General features: G+C 37.3%; 1 protein-coding gene across 1 annotated transcript; it reads right to left on the reverse strand.

Moving 5' to 3' along the window:
- Positions 1-10,560: 10,560 nt before the first annotated feature.
- Positions 10,561-19,553, reverse strand: upk3b (uroplakin 3b). Its single transcript, XM_055200541.2, has 6 exons — positions 19,378-19,553; positions 15,313-15,450; positions 14,660-14,891; positions 11,762-11,838; positions 11,273-11,402; positions 10,561-10,848 (listed from the first exon to the last, which is right to left on the reverse strand). The coding sequence occupies exons 1-6, from the start codon at positions 19,439-19,441 to the stop codon at positions 10,671-10,673; spliced, it is 819 nt and encodes a 272-aa protein (XP_055056516.2). The 5' UTR covers positions 19,442-19,553; the 3' UTR covers positions 10,561-10,670.
- Between the last annotated feature and the right edge of the window lie 131 nt (positions 19,554-19,684).

The following is a 19,684-nucleotide window of genomic DNA, read 5'->3' on the forward strand; positions in this document are numbered from 1 at the left end:
CGTGTCGAATGCAGACGTGGCATTCCCGGTAAATAAAGACCCGTTGTGTGGGTGTGAATGGACTCGTTTGTATGTAGGTGGCCAGTTGTCACACAGGGAATAGTTGGGGATTTAAAATTATTATTTTTTAAATTTCTGTAAGGGAATTTTATTGGACATTTTGATCGTTATTACGCGAAAAAGTTTTATATGTTTTAAATAGGCTATACCTTGCTTAAAAAAGACGTATAGAATGTTACTTTTTTACATTGTAGCCCACTTTTGACACTCTCCCGAACCCTAAATTCACAAATAACCCAAAACCTAGAACAACCCTTACGAAAATTAACCAGGGTTGTTTTACTGTTAAAAAAAACAGGGTTACTGTAGTAAAACCATGGTAACCACAAAATAACAATGGTTTTGCTGATAGTAATCAATACACCAAAATTCATGGTTACTACACTTGTACCACAAAAAACATGGTTAATAATTTCCATAAACGCAAGTAGTAGATATAATGTATTGAATGTTTTTCTCATCTTCTCATTCATTCTGAGAAGGTAGGCTACAAAAGCTGGACAGTTTTAAAATGTCCTAAACCATTTAGGTACAGATATGTACTTTTGAGGTACCAATATGCAGCACCCTTGGGTGTACTATTTAAAAGTCTACTACCACTCAGTGTTCGAATTATGTCAAAGATTAAGGGTCCCCTAAGCCCTGGATCAACATTTTGGGTTGGTCCCAGATCAACGTTTAAATCGAAGAAACCCAAATTACCCTTAATGTAAAAATAAATGTAATTAATTTTTTATATTTTTATGATTTTTAAACCATTGTCACCTGGCATTAGGGTTAGAGTTATGTTTGGGTAAGGATGTAATTTTATTTAACCCTAAACTGAAGCGACAATGGTAAGAAAATAGGACAAAACAATTGAGTAACAAATACGTGACAGTGACACGTAAACAGAAAGGCGTGACATGTTCACGCAAAAGGCGGAAACCCGTGTCAGTGTCACGCATAAGCCTCACAAATTTACATGACTATAGGTACGTTATTTCGTGATACTGGGTTGGTATTTTGACATGACACATGATGCACATGGATTTACATAACGCAGCAAACACATACACTCACCTAAAGGATTATTAGGAACACCATACTAATACTGTTTTTGACCCCCTTTCGCCTACAGAACTGCCTTAATTCTACGTGACATTGATTTAAAGGTGTAGCGGAGGATTTTCTCAAATTTTAGAAAAGAACCGCCTTCTTCACTTTTTTAAAAAATGCAATTGCGCAACACTCCTGATTGACAACTAGGAGAACCAATAGTCTTGATGATCCACTCGGAAAAAGAAAATCCTCCGCAATACCTTTAACAAGTTGCTGAAAGCATTCTTTAGAAATGTTGGCCATATTTATATGATAGCATCTTGCAGTTGATGGAGATTTGTGGGATGCTCATCCAGGGCACGAAGCTCCCGTTCCACCACATCCCAAAGATGCTCTATTGGGTTGAGATCTGGTGACTGTGGGGGCATTTTAGTACAGTGAACTCATTGTCATGTTCAAGAAACCAATTTGAAATGATTCAAGCTTTGTGACATGGTGCATTATCTTGTTGGAAGTAGCCATCAGAGGATGGGTACATGGTGGTCATAAAGGGATGGACATGGTCAGAAACAATGCTCAGGTATGCCGTTGCATTTAAACGATGCCCAATTGGCACTAAGGGGCCTAAAGTGTGCCAAGACCACCACCAGAATGCACAGTGTTAACAAGGCATGATGGATCCATGTTCTCATTCTGTTTACGCCAAATTCTGACTCTACCATCTGAATGTCTCAACAGAAATCGAGACTCATCAGACCAGGCAACATTTTTCCAGTCTTCAACTGTCCAATTTTGGTGAGCCCGTGCAAATTGTAGCCTCTTTTTCCTATTTGTAGTGGAGATGAGTGGTACCCGGTGGGGTCTTCTGCTGTTGTAGCCCATCTGGCTTAAAGTTGTGCGTGTTGTGGCTTCACAAATGCTTTGCTGCATACCTCGGTTGTAACGAGTGGTTATTTCAGTTAAAGTTGTTCTTCTATCAGCTTGAATCAGTCGGCCCATTCTCGTCTGAGCTCTAGCATCAACAAGGCATTTTCGCCCATAGGACTGCCGCACACTGGATGTTTTTCCCTTTTCACACCATTCAAGAAATCTGTCAATTTCTCCAGAAAACAGCATGACCCTTATGAAAATTAACCATGGTTTTACTACAGTTAAAACAAAAAAAACCTGGTTACTGTAATTAATGCTTATAGGAGGTCCGGGACCACCCCAGCCTCCATTTAATTCGAACACTGCTACCTGACAGCTTTTGTGCCTTTCTTTTATTTAAATAAGAGACTGTAAACTTTTGACTGGTCCAGATGAGGAATATGTTGTACTGTAAGTGTTATTTATGGTGCTTTTATTTTAACAGAGGACTTACCGTGCTATTTTCTGACCAAATAACCCTTGACTACCATCAACCACTGAAGGTTACCCGACTAAACACGAATGTAGTCAAAACTGTGACTGTGTGAATTAAAATACCTTTCCAAAGCATGCGGTCGCAGGTGTATTTGAAGGTTGACAGCCTCTGAGAATTCATGCATGGGAATAAACAAGGTGAAAAAAGCGTCAAAGCCTCTTTGATTGTGGTCTTTGATGTAAATCAAAGTGTCGACTCTCACGTAATGTCAGCTCTGAATGCACTGATGGATTCTAATGCATGCGAAGTGCTGTCAGTGTGGGCAGAACAGTCAGTCAAGGATTGAGACCCTCGAGAGGAAGGTAACTTACTGTCAAACCACCAACGACAAAAATGACCAACGCAAGTAGAGGCTGAATGCTGTAGGTGGTCCTTGATTCAACAGCCTCCTCAAGCAATGTTGTATAGGTAAGCAATAAGGTACGAGAGGCTGTGCTGTATCGTGAATAAGTAACGGCTGAAGGGCGTTGTTAGGCACGACGCGAAGCGGAGTGCCTGCAACCCCTTCAGCCGTTACTTATTCACGATACAGCACTTGCCTCGAGTACCTTATTGCTTTTATAAAACGGTTACCACACAATATTAAAGTAAAAAAAATATTAGTGCAACTTTCATGAAGTTAAATTAATAAAAGCATTCCTTCCGCTAGAAAAAATAGTCCCTGACTGCGAAAAACAACATGAAAGTTCAAATAAAAACAACAAACTGTTCTCAGACTTTGTCTCATTATATGTTTATGTGTTGCTAAGGGTGTTGCTAAGGGCGCAGTGATATTAAATAGAACCGTTGGGTGAAGCGGTTATAGCAGTGTTTTATTGCGAATAAAGCACACCTATTGACCAATCAGAATCAAGGATTGGAACTAACCGTTTTATAAGTGCCTATAAGGTTTTTCGTGTCTTTACATAAATATAAGCAATCTACAGGCAGCGGGAAACTGTGTCCATGTATGTGTGTGTGTGTGTGTGTGTGTGTGTGTGTGTGTGTGTGTGTGTGTGTGTGTGTGTGTGGGCACAGGGTGACTCACTGATCCAGTAATACAGGCGAGAAAGCCTGCACCTTTATGGAGGTGACCAGAGGACGGGACAAACACTGTGGGCTTCTTCTTGTGACTCACCGGGGTATCAAAGTATTTTCTGACTCTACTTCTGCATTCCCTCTTTTAAATATGAAGTGAATGGGAGGGGATGTAAGTTACATAGACTTTTATTTTGTATAAAAACAGTACATTAGATTTTCATACAGAAATAAATACTTCTTGTTTTTAAAGCTTCAGTATATTCAACACCACAGCACCAAGTCATTCCTATATATATTTATACTTTTGTTTAATTGGATATATAACACCACACAAGTGCATGTATAAAATTTAACCTGGTTACTTGAACAAGTTAGGGCTACTTCCCAAAAACCATTTAAGTATTTACAAATACGCTATCTATCCTATTCAGGATCATGGGGAATGCTGGAGCTTCATCCAGTATATCTCAGACCGCAGGGAAACACCCTTCACCTTGACTAGTACATCATAGAAAACTCAAGATGGAAAAAAATATTATGATAGCTATGTGTGTTCACTACTCACTGAATGGGTTAAATGCAGAGGTCACATTCCAAGTATGGGTAAATTAGTAGGGTAGGAAGGTGGGGTTCACCTGCACCCGAAAGGTATATTTTTTTAACCTAGTTTTTTGTAATCCTTAAGGTGTCTAGAAAAGGAATTTTGATGTTCCCCATGCAAATTATTGTCCCATGTGTGATTTTTTGTATCATCTTTTGTGTCCGTGCTTGATTTTCGGCTGTGAAAAAGGAAAACTTCAAATCAACATACAATCCGCACAATACATCCCACAGACACAATCCACCCCATTTTCTCTTCGTCTTTGCATGAGGAATTGATAGATATGAGGATTGTCATGATTAGATGATGTATAATGCATAAAAACTCAAATAAACACAAAAAAATGTAAATTAAATTGTGACATTGGATCACTGGAACTCCTCCCCTATGGACCCTATTGATATATGTCTTCTAACTTTTGTATTTTTACAGTCTGTAAGATGTCTAATAAACAAACGTTGATGATCCACACCTGACATATTGTCACGTGTATGTCTTTTCTGGCTACATTGGTTGCCTCCCTGGATTTCCAAAAAAAAAGCAAAAAAGAACATTTACATAACGTCTTTTTCAAACTGGTATATATTTGTAATGCTTCAGGTGTCTGATAAACATATTCCACATTAAAATATTGTGCCAAGTTTTTTATTTAGATTGGAATCAATTTGAAACTTAGAGCAATAAGTGTGGTCGAAAGTTAATAACTCTGAAGGCCTTCAGAAAGTCCAGACTTAGCAAGCCCAAAATACAAAAACAGCTGTTTGGAGTAATCCAGTGCCACACTGTATCAGTGCCGGCCCATCTTCCCAGCTTCTCTTTTTTTGCAATTGATGCATGCTAATCATCCTCAAAAAAGAGAAGAGTGATATTGATGGTGAGTCTAAAAAATATACTCCTCTACCAAGTTTGAAGCTGAAAACATTAAGGAAAAATAAAGTCAACACTGTTATACTATAATAGCTAATTGGCTAGTTGGTGATCATTGCTAATCATGCCCAAGTCAAAGAAACACAAGGAAGAAAATGATAGTGAGTCTGAAGAGTTTAATCCTGCTACAAAGAAATCCAAGAGAGATGATGGTGTCAAATAATAATAATAATAATAATTTGTTACATTTATATAGCGCTTTCCGGCAGCACTCAAAGCGATTTACATATGAAAGGGGGATTCTCCTCAACCACCACCAATGTGCAGCATCCACCTGGATGATGCGATGGCAGCCATATTGCGCCAGAACACCCATCACACACCAGCTTATTATTGGAGAGGAGACAGAGTGATATAGCCAATTAGTATGGGGGGATGATTAGTAGGCCAACGGGCAAGTTTGGCCAGGATGCCGGGGCACACCCCTACTCTTTTTCGAAAGACATCCTGGGATTTTTAATGACCACAGAGAGTCAGGACCTTGGTTTAACGTCTCATCCGAAGGACCACACTGATGGCCATGTGAGACGGACTATGTGAGATACCTCAGTTGGATTTAACCCAGGAAGAGACTGACAACCGGGTTGTTCTGTACTTGCTGTATGCCGCTCAACTGGGGCACAAAGTGGCTGTGGTGAGGACTGCAGACACAGACATTTTCTTCATCCTCCTAAACCACGCCCAATCCGTCCCGCTGACCATCTACGTCGACATTGGAATCGGAAAGCACAGGCAGATCCTAAATGTCAGCGAACTGGCAGAATGTAAGGGGGCAGACTACTGCGCAATACTCGGCCTCTACATCTTCACAGGGAAAGCTTTACAAGTACCTTTAGAGGCAAAGGGAAGGTTGGGTCTCTGAAAAACCAAGGTGGATCTGTCCGGGCTCCCGCCCTGCAGAGACAACCTGGTCCCACACATCAACTGTGTCAACCACCGTCTGGCCATCTACAAGAGAGCAGCCACACCGATATTCTGGTGTCCCAAGCCCCATGATCCTGGCCAAGGCTGGGAAAAGACTGAAGAGGGTACTCTGGAACCAGTGTGGTCTTGTGGACCTATCCTCCCCACTTCACTCACTGGCTTGCTGGAGGAAACAGTCGAGGAGATGGATGGAGATGGTGAAGACGACGAGGAGCAAGAGATCGATTATGAAGACCTGGGCTGTTTCTTAATGCCAAGAACGCAAAGAACGGACTTGCGTCCTTGTGGAGATTGAACTTGCCAGGCAACCGCGGAAGAACGAACTCAGAAGGTCGCGAGAACACAGAACGCACTTATGAGAATTGAGATGTGTGCGATCTTCCTGTTGGTCACCTGACCTCCGCCATTGTTTTGCCTCAATGACTTCTGGGGCGTAAAGTGATTTCAGCGCCCAAGTCTGCACTCGATGCATCTTCGATATCAAGAACACATCCGGGTATTTTCATGCGTCATCTGTCTTTGCGTTCTTGAGAATTGGAATGAACTTCGACTGTTAATGATGACGTAGAGCGAGGACACGAGAACGCAAGATCGCTGAAGATCGCATATTGAGAAACAGCCCTGCTGTATGAAGAATAGACTTCATTGCCCTTGACCTTTTGACCTTTGATTAGAATCACTTTTTTCTATTTCAGTTTATTCTAATGGGGATTTGTTATACCCTATATATACACATATTTGACTATATGAGTGGTTTTCTCTTTTGTTTCTATAAATATGATACCAAAATAACGGTTTGAATAGTAACTCCTTATTATGGAAGATGTTCAGTTGGACCTAGCCTGGGTGCCAGCCCATCTTAGCCCCGCCCACAAGATTTTGTAAACGGGAAGATGGGTCTGGGGTTTCTGCGTTGAGGAGCTACTATTTTAGGACAAATGCTGGTCGAACCAATCAAATTGTCAGGGCGGGCTTTATACGATGATGGACAGATAATCAACAGTAACGTAATGAACCACGTCAACAAAGAGCGCGTGTGTTGAATGGCTGCCGCTGTAGAGTTCAGATGTGTGGATTCTGACATTGAGTCTGTACTAAAAGATATCGACAGAGCATTCATTTTAAAAGATGAACAGAGAAACGCGAGCAGGGCATTTGTTGATGTCCTATTCGGCAAAAGTTGGTCGCAACTGAAATGGCTAACGTTATCACGGCGATGCAACTCAGCGTGCACGACGAGATGGATATAATTAGCGGTCGTTGCCAGCTTCTTTTCGGAAGCCCGGAATCGTGGTTGCTGAATAAGTCAAGGGACATGCTAGGCTCCAATATTTTCAAGCAAACGTAATGGGTATCGTCGTGGATGAAGTTCACCTAACGTACAAATGGTAAGAGATAGTCTTACTCTATGACTAAGTAAATACTTCAAGTTGTGATATAAACGAAATGTTGTAAACATAATAGTTGTTGATGTACATTCGCTAACTCGGTATAATCACAATGTTAGTGTCATTGTAGCGAAAAACTACCAGTACGGTCAGGCTGCAAAGACGTAATTTCAACATACGTCACACACTCCGTTGCTCTGATTGGTCGTAGGTCTATCCAATTGAGTGCAGAGGCATTTTTCGGTTGAGACACGCCTCATAATTATAGCTCAATGGAGCGGTATCAGACTCAAATTCTGACTAGAATTGAGTATGGCAACGTCAGGCTAAGTTGGACCAACATTTGACAATATTTTAAGTAGGGATCATCAACATTTGCTTCTTAGACATCCTAAAGACTGTAAAAATACAAAAGTTAGAAAACATATATCAATAGGGTCCATAGGGGAGAAGTTCCACTGATCCAAGGTCACAGATTTTTTTAAATTATTTGTGTTTATTTAAGTTTTAATGCACCATACATCATCTAATCATGACAATCCTCATATCTATCAATTCCTCATGCAAAGATTAAGAGAAAATGGGGTGGATTGTGTCTGTAGGATGTATTGTTCAGATTCTATGTAGATTTAAAGTTTACATTTTTCACAGCCGAATATCAAGCACGGTCACAAAAGATGGTACAAAAAATCACATATGGGACAATAATTTGCATGGGGAACATCGAAATTCCTTTACTAGACACCTTAAGGATTACAAAAAAACTAGGTTAAAAAATATACCTTTCGGGTGCAGGTGAACTCCCCCTTCCTACCAGACTAAATTGGCAAGTACGTCACTTTCACTTCACTTTATTAAAAATAAAACCCACCAACGGTGGTAAAGGTGATTGTAACCTTTACTGTATCTCAAATGAGAACATAGCTCACAGTAATTGTTGCTATAAATTACTGGGTTTATCCTCCAGCTTATGAGACGTAGATGTTATCAAATATGTTTGTGATAATGTGAAATATGTTTATTGTCTTTATACACTGTAAAAAATCCAACTTTAAAATGTTCATTCAACAAAGAAAAGTAAGTAACTTGAACAAAGATTTCTTTGTTGAAGGGCATCAATTCATTATTTTGTGTTCACTGAATGAAAAAAGCATAACATTCAGCTAACAAATATTATTTTGTTGACTGGATTTAGATATATAAGTTTTTGTCCAATTCGTTCACCCAACTTGCCAAACTGAGTAATCTGAACAAGCAATTAAAAAAAAAAACAATGGTCTGAATTAGTTGAATTTGGATATACTAAATTACTCTTTACCCAACTTAGTCACTAGTTGAGTAAACATAGAAATTTGCTTATTACCTAATCAGTTAAGTTGGTTCGACTTGTTGGTTTAAGTTGACATTACTCAGTAAATTGAGTTAGGTGAACTACATCATCCAAGAGTTGAGTAAACTCAAAAAAGCTGTGCAGCAAGTTGCCTTGAAATTTTAAGTTAAGTCAACTTTTTATTTTTTACAGTGTAAGTTTATAAGTCTTTGAAATTAGAAATAAGTATCACCATTTTATTCAAGCTGATATCAAGAAGGTTCTTTAACGGAAAAACATAATTTAACGGAAAACTAGTTTTACAATTGCCCTTGATGTCACAGACATGATCTTGGATGATAACTACTATACAGATATATATATATGTATATGTTCAAAGTCATCAAACTTTAGACAGCAAAAGAAAACATGAAAATCAAAAAACACCTTGACATTTGTTCAAAGTTTGTAATATAAACATCCTGGGCCATAAATGATGTTGATTATGTTCAAAGTAATCTTACTATAACATAAATCCATCCATACATAATTTACACATTGTATTACAGTAAACTGGGCTACTAAACAGCGCCATCTAGTGAATGCACTCAATATAATTGCATGGGCATTTTAAGAATATTTGAAGATATTGAAGTAACTATTAAAACTTTACAGAAACATTGAATAGATTATGATTACAAATACATTTAAATTCTACCACATACACTATTAAAAACAAAGGTGCTACAGGATGCAATAGAAAAATTTGGTTCCATAAAAAACCTTTAATATCAGAAGAAACCATTTTCTTTCAGCAAAGACTATAAATTTAGACTATAAATATGTATGAAAAATTATAATTTTAATCATCTTTGACTGAAATGTTTTTTAGGGAACCAAAAATGGTTCTTTTATAGCAGGGTTTGCAAAACTGGGGTGCAGGAGTCAATGAAAAAAATTACAAAATAAAATAAAATAAAATAAAATAAAATAAAATAAAATAAAATAAAATAAAATAAAATAAAATAAAATAAAATAAAATAAAATAAAATTAAATAAAATTAAATAAAATTAAACAAAACAAAACAAAACAAAACAAAACAAAACAAAACAAAACAAAATAAAATAAAATAAAATAAAACGATATATTTTATTTATTTAATTTGCATGTCATATGACCATTACACATCAGAAAAATAGCCTATACTGTATGTTTTATGTATTACCATGAAGGTCCAATAACAGGTAACAATAACTATGTAAAATACTACAAAAAAAAACTTTAAAACTGATAAAAAATAAATGTGTATGAAGTGAAACATGCATATGTGCTATTGAATATAAAAACATTTACTTCAAATCTCAGGGAGTACTTTAAATAAATAATTTAGGTGGGCGGTTGGCTGACCAAAAAGTTTTAAAACCTCATGGCATAAATGCGATGAACCATTTGTCGCACCTTTATTTTTAACAGTGTACAGTAAACAGTACAGAGAGGACACAGATCTGAAGTCATCTGTGTTTACATGGGAGTGTCTTTTGAAAGAGCTTTTGATAGACAGACAGCAAAGTAACACGAACAAAATATTATGTGCCATCAGCTAATTTCTTCATTTTAACTTATCTTTATTTTATCTTACAACTACACCTTTAAAAAAGTTTCCTAAAAGTTTTTTTGGGCTTTATAAACCACCTTTAACATGCACAGTACCTTCTGTTGTAGAAAAGGTTTTTTATATTGAAAATGGTTTTTAAAAAATGGTTCTTTGGACTGAAATGTTACTTGGGGAAAAATGGTTGTTCTATGGTATTGTTATGAACCCTTAATTTAAAAAGTGTAATGATATTGAGTAATATAATTATAGCCTATCTAAGTGCCATCCTCTATTTTGCCATGTGACATACTAAATACTGCATAGTAATGGGTGGCCCAGGATTCTGTGCTGCGGTGATGGTGTTTGTAGGCTCATCTGCCCCCGTCCGATGGCACCAGGATTATTTCCTGTTCTTGACAGGGCGTATGGTGTGCGTCTTTCCGGGGACAGTGTGTCTTTCCATTTCATAAGCAGGGTTGTCGTAGGGATGCATTCGGTCATGTAGGTTGTGGGTGTCATAGCGGGGTATACGCATTGAGCTCTTACCTGTAATTTGCTTCGAGTCATTCGTTCTACAGCTGAATGAGAATCAGAATTGAACTATATTAGCTTTGCCATGCAAGGACCAGAATAAACAAATCGTGAAAAATAAATAATGCAATAATGGCACCTGCAACTGAATGTAATGCTGAAATTAAAATGAACTGAAAGTATTAACTAACGCATTAAAGGCAGGGTGCATGATCTCTGAAAGCCAATGTTGACATCCTACCCCAATAGAATCTGGACCTTCTTTTGATAGACCCGCCCCACACATACGCAACCCAGGCAATGATGTTGGTTAGTAGACACGCCCTTTACTGCTGATTGGCTACAAGTGTGTTTTGGTACTCGGTCTGACTCCCTCTTTCAGTGTTTTTTTAAAAATCATGCACCCCGCCTTTAACTTATGTTAACAAATAAAACCTTAAAGAGTTCCTGAATTGAAATAGATTTACTCACCAGACTACGCAGAGCATAATGAAGAATAAGAGTAAAAGTAGACCCACAGCCGCACATAGGATGGCAGTTATCACAACCATGGCAGCAGATCTTCCAGCAAAAGCACCACTAATGTTTTGATAGTTTTGCGCTGTATAACAGAGTATTAAGATTTAAAATGTTTTAATATTATTTAGCAGTTTACCCTGCAAGAAAAAGATAAAACTGTACATTTTCTGTCGCTGGGGCGGTACCCTAAGGTTCAGTTTTGTACCTTTACAGGTATACTAAATATAATACAATCTTGTACCTTTTTGGTTACAGTTACCCCTAAAATTTAACTGGTGCAAAATTGTTCCTTAAGGTACACAATAGGTCCTTAGGGTATGTTTTCAATATAAAGGTACAAAAATGAACAATTAAGGGGTACCACCCCAGCGACAGAAAAGGTACAATTTTGTACCTTTTTTCTGACAGATGTTAATTTAAATACTTGATATGGACTCTTACGTGTGGCAAGAGTGATGTTTTGGGACCAGTTTGTTGTAGTAATAATACTGCTTCCATTGACAAGAAGATACTTGAATCTGCAAGGCAAACACAGTTGCAGGACAGTTAAAGGGGACATATCACGAAAATCTTTTTCCATGTTTAAGTGCTAAAATTGAGTCCCCAGTGTTTCTATCAACCTAGAAATTGTGAATAAGAACAACCCAGTAACTTAGTTTTAGTAAACCATTCTCAGCAAGCATGTATAAAAAAGATCATTGAAATTTGGCTATGATATTTATTACCTTATAATGTGCTGTTTTTATATACATACACCGCAGGTCCCCTTACATGAAAGTCACAATCATGTTTCTACAATAGCTCAACTGTTCTGTAAAGCGCGTTTTGTCAATAAATTTTCTCAGGCTGCGTCTGAAGCCGCATATTGTACGGTACGTACTGAATGAGATGAAGTACCTACTTACTGACCATTAAAACGGCAGGTACTGTATAATAGTATGAATCCTGGTAGTATGAATGAGATTCAGAGGTACTATATCCGCCATGTTGACACATCACATGACATACATCGTCATCACGTCATGTCATACCAGCGCGAAAACAGCTGCATCACCAACGACGCCTCCTCTTTTTCATTGGATAACTCCTCTCACGGGGCATCATGGGATAGTGAAGTGTCCGTTGTATGCACACTTCAAAATCTAACTGGAAGTAGTAGGTTATTAGCCAGGTACTTTTGTATACTTTTTTGGAATACTATTCGGACATACTACTCGCCTCGCCTACTGCTTATCACCTACTTTATAGTATGGAAGTAGGCGGTTTCGGACGCAGCATCAAACGATGACTTGTTTGTCCTGTGGCGGCTATCATAGCTTTACTATGTGATTCGAAAAGGATGGAGGACCTTTGTGCTGCGTCCGAAAATCTAAATTGCTGCCTATCTGAGGCAGGATGGCATCAAGGCATGTCCGAACCCAATGTTAGGTTTACTTCCTGACTCCTGAGATCTTGTCCCACAATTCTATGTGTGTGCGCGCATGGGGAATGTGGTCGAGCCTGGTCGAGTCCGAAAAAATTAAATGGCGGCTAAGAAAGCACAAATTTAGTGTAAAAAATGTATATTTTCACTTTTTACACCTTTTAATTGCATTTCTAGCGAGAAATTAGTATTATAGTTTTCAAATATGTGATTAGTTATCTCAAAGGCGCTCTTTGTTTATATTTCAAACACGCTACGTTTGAAGTTTGAAGCGTTTTTCTTTCATGCCTTCGAAGTCATTGCCTCATGAGGCAGCGAGGCAACAAGTCAGCTGCCTAATGCCACGTACACAACAAGCGTGGGACATCGCGTTACTCGCTCTAGATTACTCGCGGGATTTAACTTCGTGTCATGCAAATTTTTCGCTCGAGTTGAATATTTTCAACTTGGGCAAAGATGCGTTTGAGGCTAATAGCGCGTGTTTTCGCGGCAAACGTGCCGCCCATATCGTGTCATTCGCATCGCCTCAATGCGAGGACGCGTCTGGTCGTGTCTTTGCATTGACTTTGTATGTTATCTACTCAAGCAAATCATTGAACTCGCGTCTGGTATGAACCCTCAGTTAGTTTTCGGACGCAGCCTTGGGCTGTGTCCCAATTCAAAGGCTGCGACCTTCTAAGGACGTATTTTAAGACCGATTGCGTCACAGCAGCGCGACTTGAAGCTGGTAAGGACGTCCCAATTCAAAGGATGCTTAGAATGAAGCCTCAAAATGCGTCCTCATTTCTCCGCGATGTTAAGGATAGAACGAACGGAAACTTAACAGCCGAGGATATCCCAAGATTCATTGCGCGCCTGCAACGGCTGCATATAACGGCTGGATATTCTAAAGTAAACAATTAAAACGTTCATTAAATAAAAGTGTGTATTTATCAAAAAAAAGTTTGTCACTGTTTTAGTATTATAAGTTATGTTTTGTGTTAATATTATTATTTTTATGATGCATATATTTCTAAAGATGATTAATTTAATATACTTTTGAATAGTTTAATATACTTAAACGTGTCATATTTTCTAAACTAAATTTATATTTTTCTGATTTCATATTTATTTTAATAAGTCAGAAACGTTTCCGCTATGTCCTGCTGACAGGCGCGTGCAGCAGGTGACGCCAATTATGGGTCGTCCGAAGGTTAGACCGTCTCATTTCAATTCTCTTCGCGAACTTCTGAGGCTGCCACCTTGAAAGACCGAGTGCTCATCTTTAAGGTCCCATGCTTATAAGGTCCCAGCCCTTGAATTGGGACACAGCTATGGACTGAGCCATTGGTTGCGATTTACAGTCCCACCACTAGATGCCGCTAAAACTCCCTGACTGCACCTTTAATTTTATTAACATTTTTATTAATATTTATTTATAGGGTGACCATACGTACCATTTTTCCCGGACGCCTCCTAGATAGGAAGCGTGCGGGGAAAAATGGTCATCGTATGGTCAATTTATTTATTTATGAATAAACGTTGATAATTTTTTATTAATATTTTAGTGTTTATATGTGAATGGATTACTAAAGCTTACAGTGCATTAGCGGTAACATTTAATATTAATTGTCAAAAAATGGTCCCTTGCTGTCACCGGGGCGATACCCTTTTACAAAGTACACCTTTGCAACAATTAAGTTCATATTAGTAGCTCATATTGTTGACAAAGAGTGCGAATTAGCACCACAAATGCACAGATTAGCACCAAATGTATATCTAAAAATGGTACATATTAGCCCCAGACAGCTTGGGAACATTTTTGTCCATTTCTTTGGACAGTGTAGGTTATGATGAAACACGTTATTGTAAACATTGTATCTGTAACATGAATCAAATAAATAAAAGGTTATGGACTGCTTGACTTTAAGTCTTACCCCACAATAGATCCAGTAGGCAATGCTCCATTACAGTTGACAGTACCACAGTTCCCATCGGCTCCAACTACAAAGTAAAGAGCGTCTGAGGATGCATTACATGGGAAGGCCGACAGAGGTCCAACTCTGGTCAGAAAGTAGTTTTTGGATGCTGCAGTGTTGAATGCTGATGGGTACGGTGACAGACTGAGGATGTTGCTGTTTGTGAGATCCGCATCAAAGGTGCTAGTTGCTAGAATAAATTACAACAAAAGATGTTTATAATAAAAGTATTATGTTATTTTATTCATTTCAATTTAATATGAGATTTGTATTAAAGGGACTCATATATTTAGATTTTCAATGACATGCACACTGTCAGAAATAAAGGATCAAAATATGGTCCCTAGCTGTCATTGGGGATTGTCCTCTTTTTAAGACCTAAAGAGTATCTCAAAGGGACATATTTCTACCAAAAGTGTACCTAAATGGTGCATATTTTTTTTGAAGGTGTAGGCTTCTGCTCCAGTGTCAGCTTGGGACCATTTACTGACCATGTTTTTCTGACAGTGCATGCGTTCATTCCCTTCCGGAAAACTTAGCAGACCCCTTTATTCATTCCTTAATTATTTATTCACACATTTACAGTAAATAATTATTTGTCATAGTTTTACCTGAGCTCAGTGAAGGCACCAGCCATATGTCACAGCTCGGACATGTATTATTAAAATAACAGTGTGGCTGTTTCAGTATTACAGAGTTGGTGGTGATTTTGGCTTGCAGATCAGCTGGGGTGACCTCGGGAGTCTGACCTGTAACAAAAGTGACAAAAAGTTTGCAAAGCATTTTTTGGGGGGGCTCCCATTGTTCTCAACTGAATACATTGAACAATAAAGAGGTTTCAATCTGTTTCACAAACACCTGTCATAGAGAAAACAGATTGGGTAACACCTACACCAACCCTGAATGTTGTAATTACGGTACAGGTGTTTTGTTGTAAAAGACACTGGGTAAGGAATGAAAAGCACAGGTTCAGTCTTGTCAGTGTAAACTCTTTAGTGTTTTACTATAGTGGATCATTGACAAAAAATGTAAGTGTCATTTGCTTCACCTGATTAATAGGACATTTAATTTAGTCAAACAGATTTGACTATTAACACAAAAGAATCAAATACAATACAAATTATATTTTTGTGCTATGCCATCTTTCAGTTCTTTGTGTAAGACTTCCGGTAAATAGTAGTCATATTGAGAGTGACACGGGTGTGCCGTTTTGACTGTTAATGTTTCTTATGGAATCCAGAAAGACCGGCATCATTTTTGCAGTTAGGGGTTGCCATAATAGCTGGTACAAATGCAATAAATCTCTCTAAAAAAAAAAAAAAACATTTGTTTTGATAATCCCAGCACCATAGCTGAATGTGGATTTGGCTCACATGCACCCATGATCTATATCCACACATCCATCAAGTAAAACGGTCGAAATAATTTGCAAATTGAAATCAAGATGAATGGAGTGGTAATTGAAAAGGTTAATGAAATAAAATTTTTAGGAGTTATTATTGACAATAAAGTGAACTGGAAATCACACATTAGTTATGTTAGAAGTAAGGTTTCAAGGAGTATAGCAATAATTGGTAGAGCAAGACCATTTTTGAATCAAAAGTCTTTACGTATGCTTTATTGTTCATTAGTTTTGCCATACTTTACTTATTGTGTGGAAATATGGGGAAATAATTATATAACAACACTTCAGCCACTTGTTATTTTACAGAAGAGAGTTTTACGGATCATTCATGGGGCGGGTTATAGGGAACATACTAATATATTTTCTATGGAGTCTTAATTACTAAAATTTAAAGATTTGGTGGAGTTACAGACTGTGCAAATTCTATATAGGGCAAAGTGTAATGATTTACCTCAAAACGTACAGAAATTATTTACTTGGAGAGAAGGAGGGTACATGTTGAGAGGAAAATTAAATTTCATATTACCAATGGTACATAGTAGGAAGAAAAGTTTTTGTGTTTCCATACAAGGGGTGAAACTGTGGAATAACCTAAATGAGAAGCTTAAGAAATGTCAAAATATAAAACAATTTAGGAAAAGATTTAAAGAAATGATTTTTGAATGTTATAAAAATATGAAATAGGAATATGAGTTAGTTATATATATACATAAATGTGAATAATGAATGTTTATTGTGATTTGTACTTTTGTCGAATAACTCATAATGTGTTGAATGAGAACGATGTTGCTGTCAGGTGGAAGTGTCACATTCATGCGATAAGCTTTTCATACGTTTTTTTAAGGAGATACTAAATAATAAACTATAATAAATTTGTATATTTAGAGTGCTGCGGGGATGATGTATTTTTGTAGGTCAACCCTAGACTTTTGGATTTAGTGCAAAAAAATAAGCACTTACATGTTTTGTCCAACAAGTTCATCTTCACAGATAAATACAAATGTTACGAATTTTAAGGGGTAAATGCGTTTACTAGAAATATAAAAAGCTGAATTTTGACTTTAAATTTCATAAAAGTTGAGTTCATCTGTGAAGACTAACTTGTTGGACAAAGTGTCATAAACTTTTGTTAAACATAGAGCTTATTTTTTGCGATAATCCAAAAATCTATGGGATTATACAAAAGTCTATGGGATTATACAAAAGTCTATGGGATTATACAAAAGTCTATGGGATTATACAAAAGTCTATGGGATTATACAAAAGTCTATGGGTAATATAGAATCAGTCTGGATCTCTCCCAAGGGTTTTTTTCAGGCCCTAGGACTTTTCGCCCACAGGGTTTTTCTCCTAGGGGGTTTATTCAACCACTGGAGAGTCTGCTGTCATTGGTTTAACTTAAGACCCATACGTTACATTTTTACTACGCTCGCTTGTATGGTTAATCTCGCTGCATTCTGTGCTGCTTATGTTTTATGATTTGTCTGTGTTTTTTTCCTGTGTCTATTAATGTAAAGCTGCTTTGAAAAAATTAAACAATTGTGAAAAGTGCTATATAAATAAAATTGATTGAATCGAATTGAATTGAATTGAATAAAATGAATGGGCTTTTTCGCAAGAGAACCATCCTAACCAACTTCCGGGATAGCCAGCCTGATCTGACGAGAAATCGTACATATTTTACGAAACCCCACCCTTAACCCGCACCTAACCCCATCACAGGTGTCAAGGCAAATCATATCAAAACTTAATGAATTAATATGAATTAGCCAAGGTAGTCACAACGTCCAAAATTAGTCGCAGATTGAGTTCCACACGAGCGGATTTGTAATTTGCAACAAAAATATTGCAAACGTAAAATTGAGCAAATTAACATGCTGCTTTCCCTGTAAAAAAAACTTTGCTGCCTTAATATTTTTTGTTAAATCAACTCAGATTTACAAGTCATGTTAACAGAGATGAGTTGTCACAGCTTATAAAATATAGTTGAGAAAAGTCAACTTAATTTTATAAGTTATAACAACTCACCTGTAGTTATAATAACAACTCATCTCTAGTCAAGATAAATAATAATAAGTTAAAATGACTTCCGAGTTGATTCAACAAAAAATGTTGAGGCATTTTTTAAGGTATTTTTTACAGTGTGGTTCCGCTTCTGTATGTGTCTGGCAACCCAAGAGGGGGAATGGAAAAATATCTTCAATATTTTGAATTTATACTGCGGTACCAAGTTCAACCACTGTGTCAACGTGATCTCACAAAGTTCCGTGGGATAGTCACAAAATGCTTCGCTAATTTTTCTGTGGCATTCCCACGGATCTCCGCATTTTGCCGTGGCCCTGCTACGGACTGTCTTTTTTCGTGTCATTCTCACGGATCGGTCACTCAACTGCCCTTACCATACTCAAACCATTTTCGCTTCGATTTAGGGTTAGATTTAGTGTTTGCGTTAGTATGTCACTTTAAGTATTGGTTTATACTATTTTTTCAGATTTATTCTTTTATATTTTCTAAACTTTAAACAATTGTCGCCTGGGGTTGGGGTTAGAGTTGGATTTGGATAAGGATGTCATTTCATGTAAATCTAACCCTAAACCGAAGCGACAATGGTAAGAAAAAAGGACAAAACAGTTGAGTAACCAATCCGTGAGAATGCTACAGAAAAATGAGCAAAAAAATCTGTGACTATCTCATGGAAATTCGTAAGATCAGGCATACAACTCCTCAGTCAAAATTACTGTCAAAATTAAAATATCAAGATTATATTTTCACAAAATGTTCTTTACATTATGTAGGATGATTTTATAGAAAAACAGCAAATTACCAAAAATTAGTTCACAGACTGGGGGTCACATATATATAGACTGTCAAAAATAAAGGTATAAACACTGTCACTGAGATAGTAAGGTACCATTTAATATGTATCTTTGAAGCCTATTTGAGATACTAATATGAGATACAAAGTTGTACTTTTTGAAAGAGTACCGCCGCCCCAGTGACAGCTTTTGTACCTTTTTCTGATAGTTTATAATAAAAATAAAATAGGAAATGTGTGGACATGGAAATGACAAATCTAGATAATGATTAAAGATTCAGAAATGATTATTGAAACATTTATACGAAAGGGGAATAAATGTGGTTTTGTTTTTAAAAAACATTGTCGGACATGGGCAGAAATCCAATATTTACACAGAAAAAAACACTAAGAATAATAATGCGAAAATATACAGAAATCACAGATTTTTTTAAATAAAAGCTAAAATGCACTTACTTTGTACAGAGCACACACAGACCGCCAGCAGTGACATCAGTCGGATCACTGCATTTGTTTTCATCTTTTAGATTATGTTTCTTATTAGTAATAAAATCCAGAACAAGATCAAATCGTGTTGTCACAATATCCCAGGCATATGCTCATAAACTCCAAATCAAGAGAAGTTAAAGAGAGGGAGGACTCTCGTGAGGGTGTGAACCCCAGGTAGAAACTAGGAGGTGCTTTGGGCATAACAAAGTATCATGACATGCCAAAGCAAAGTTACCATGCAACCCACCAATGTTTTGAATCATTAAAAAACACT

The sequence above is a fragment of the Misgurnus anguillicaudatus genome, chromosome 22 (genome assembly GCF_027580225.2).
Source record: "Misgurnus anguillicaudatus chromosome 22, ASM2758022v2, whole genome shotgun sequence".
NCBI classification, from domain to species: Eukaryota; Metazoa; Chordata; class Actinopteri; order Cypriniformes; family Cobitidae; genus Misgurnus; species Misgurnus anguillicaudatus.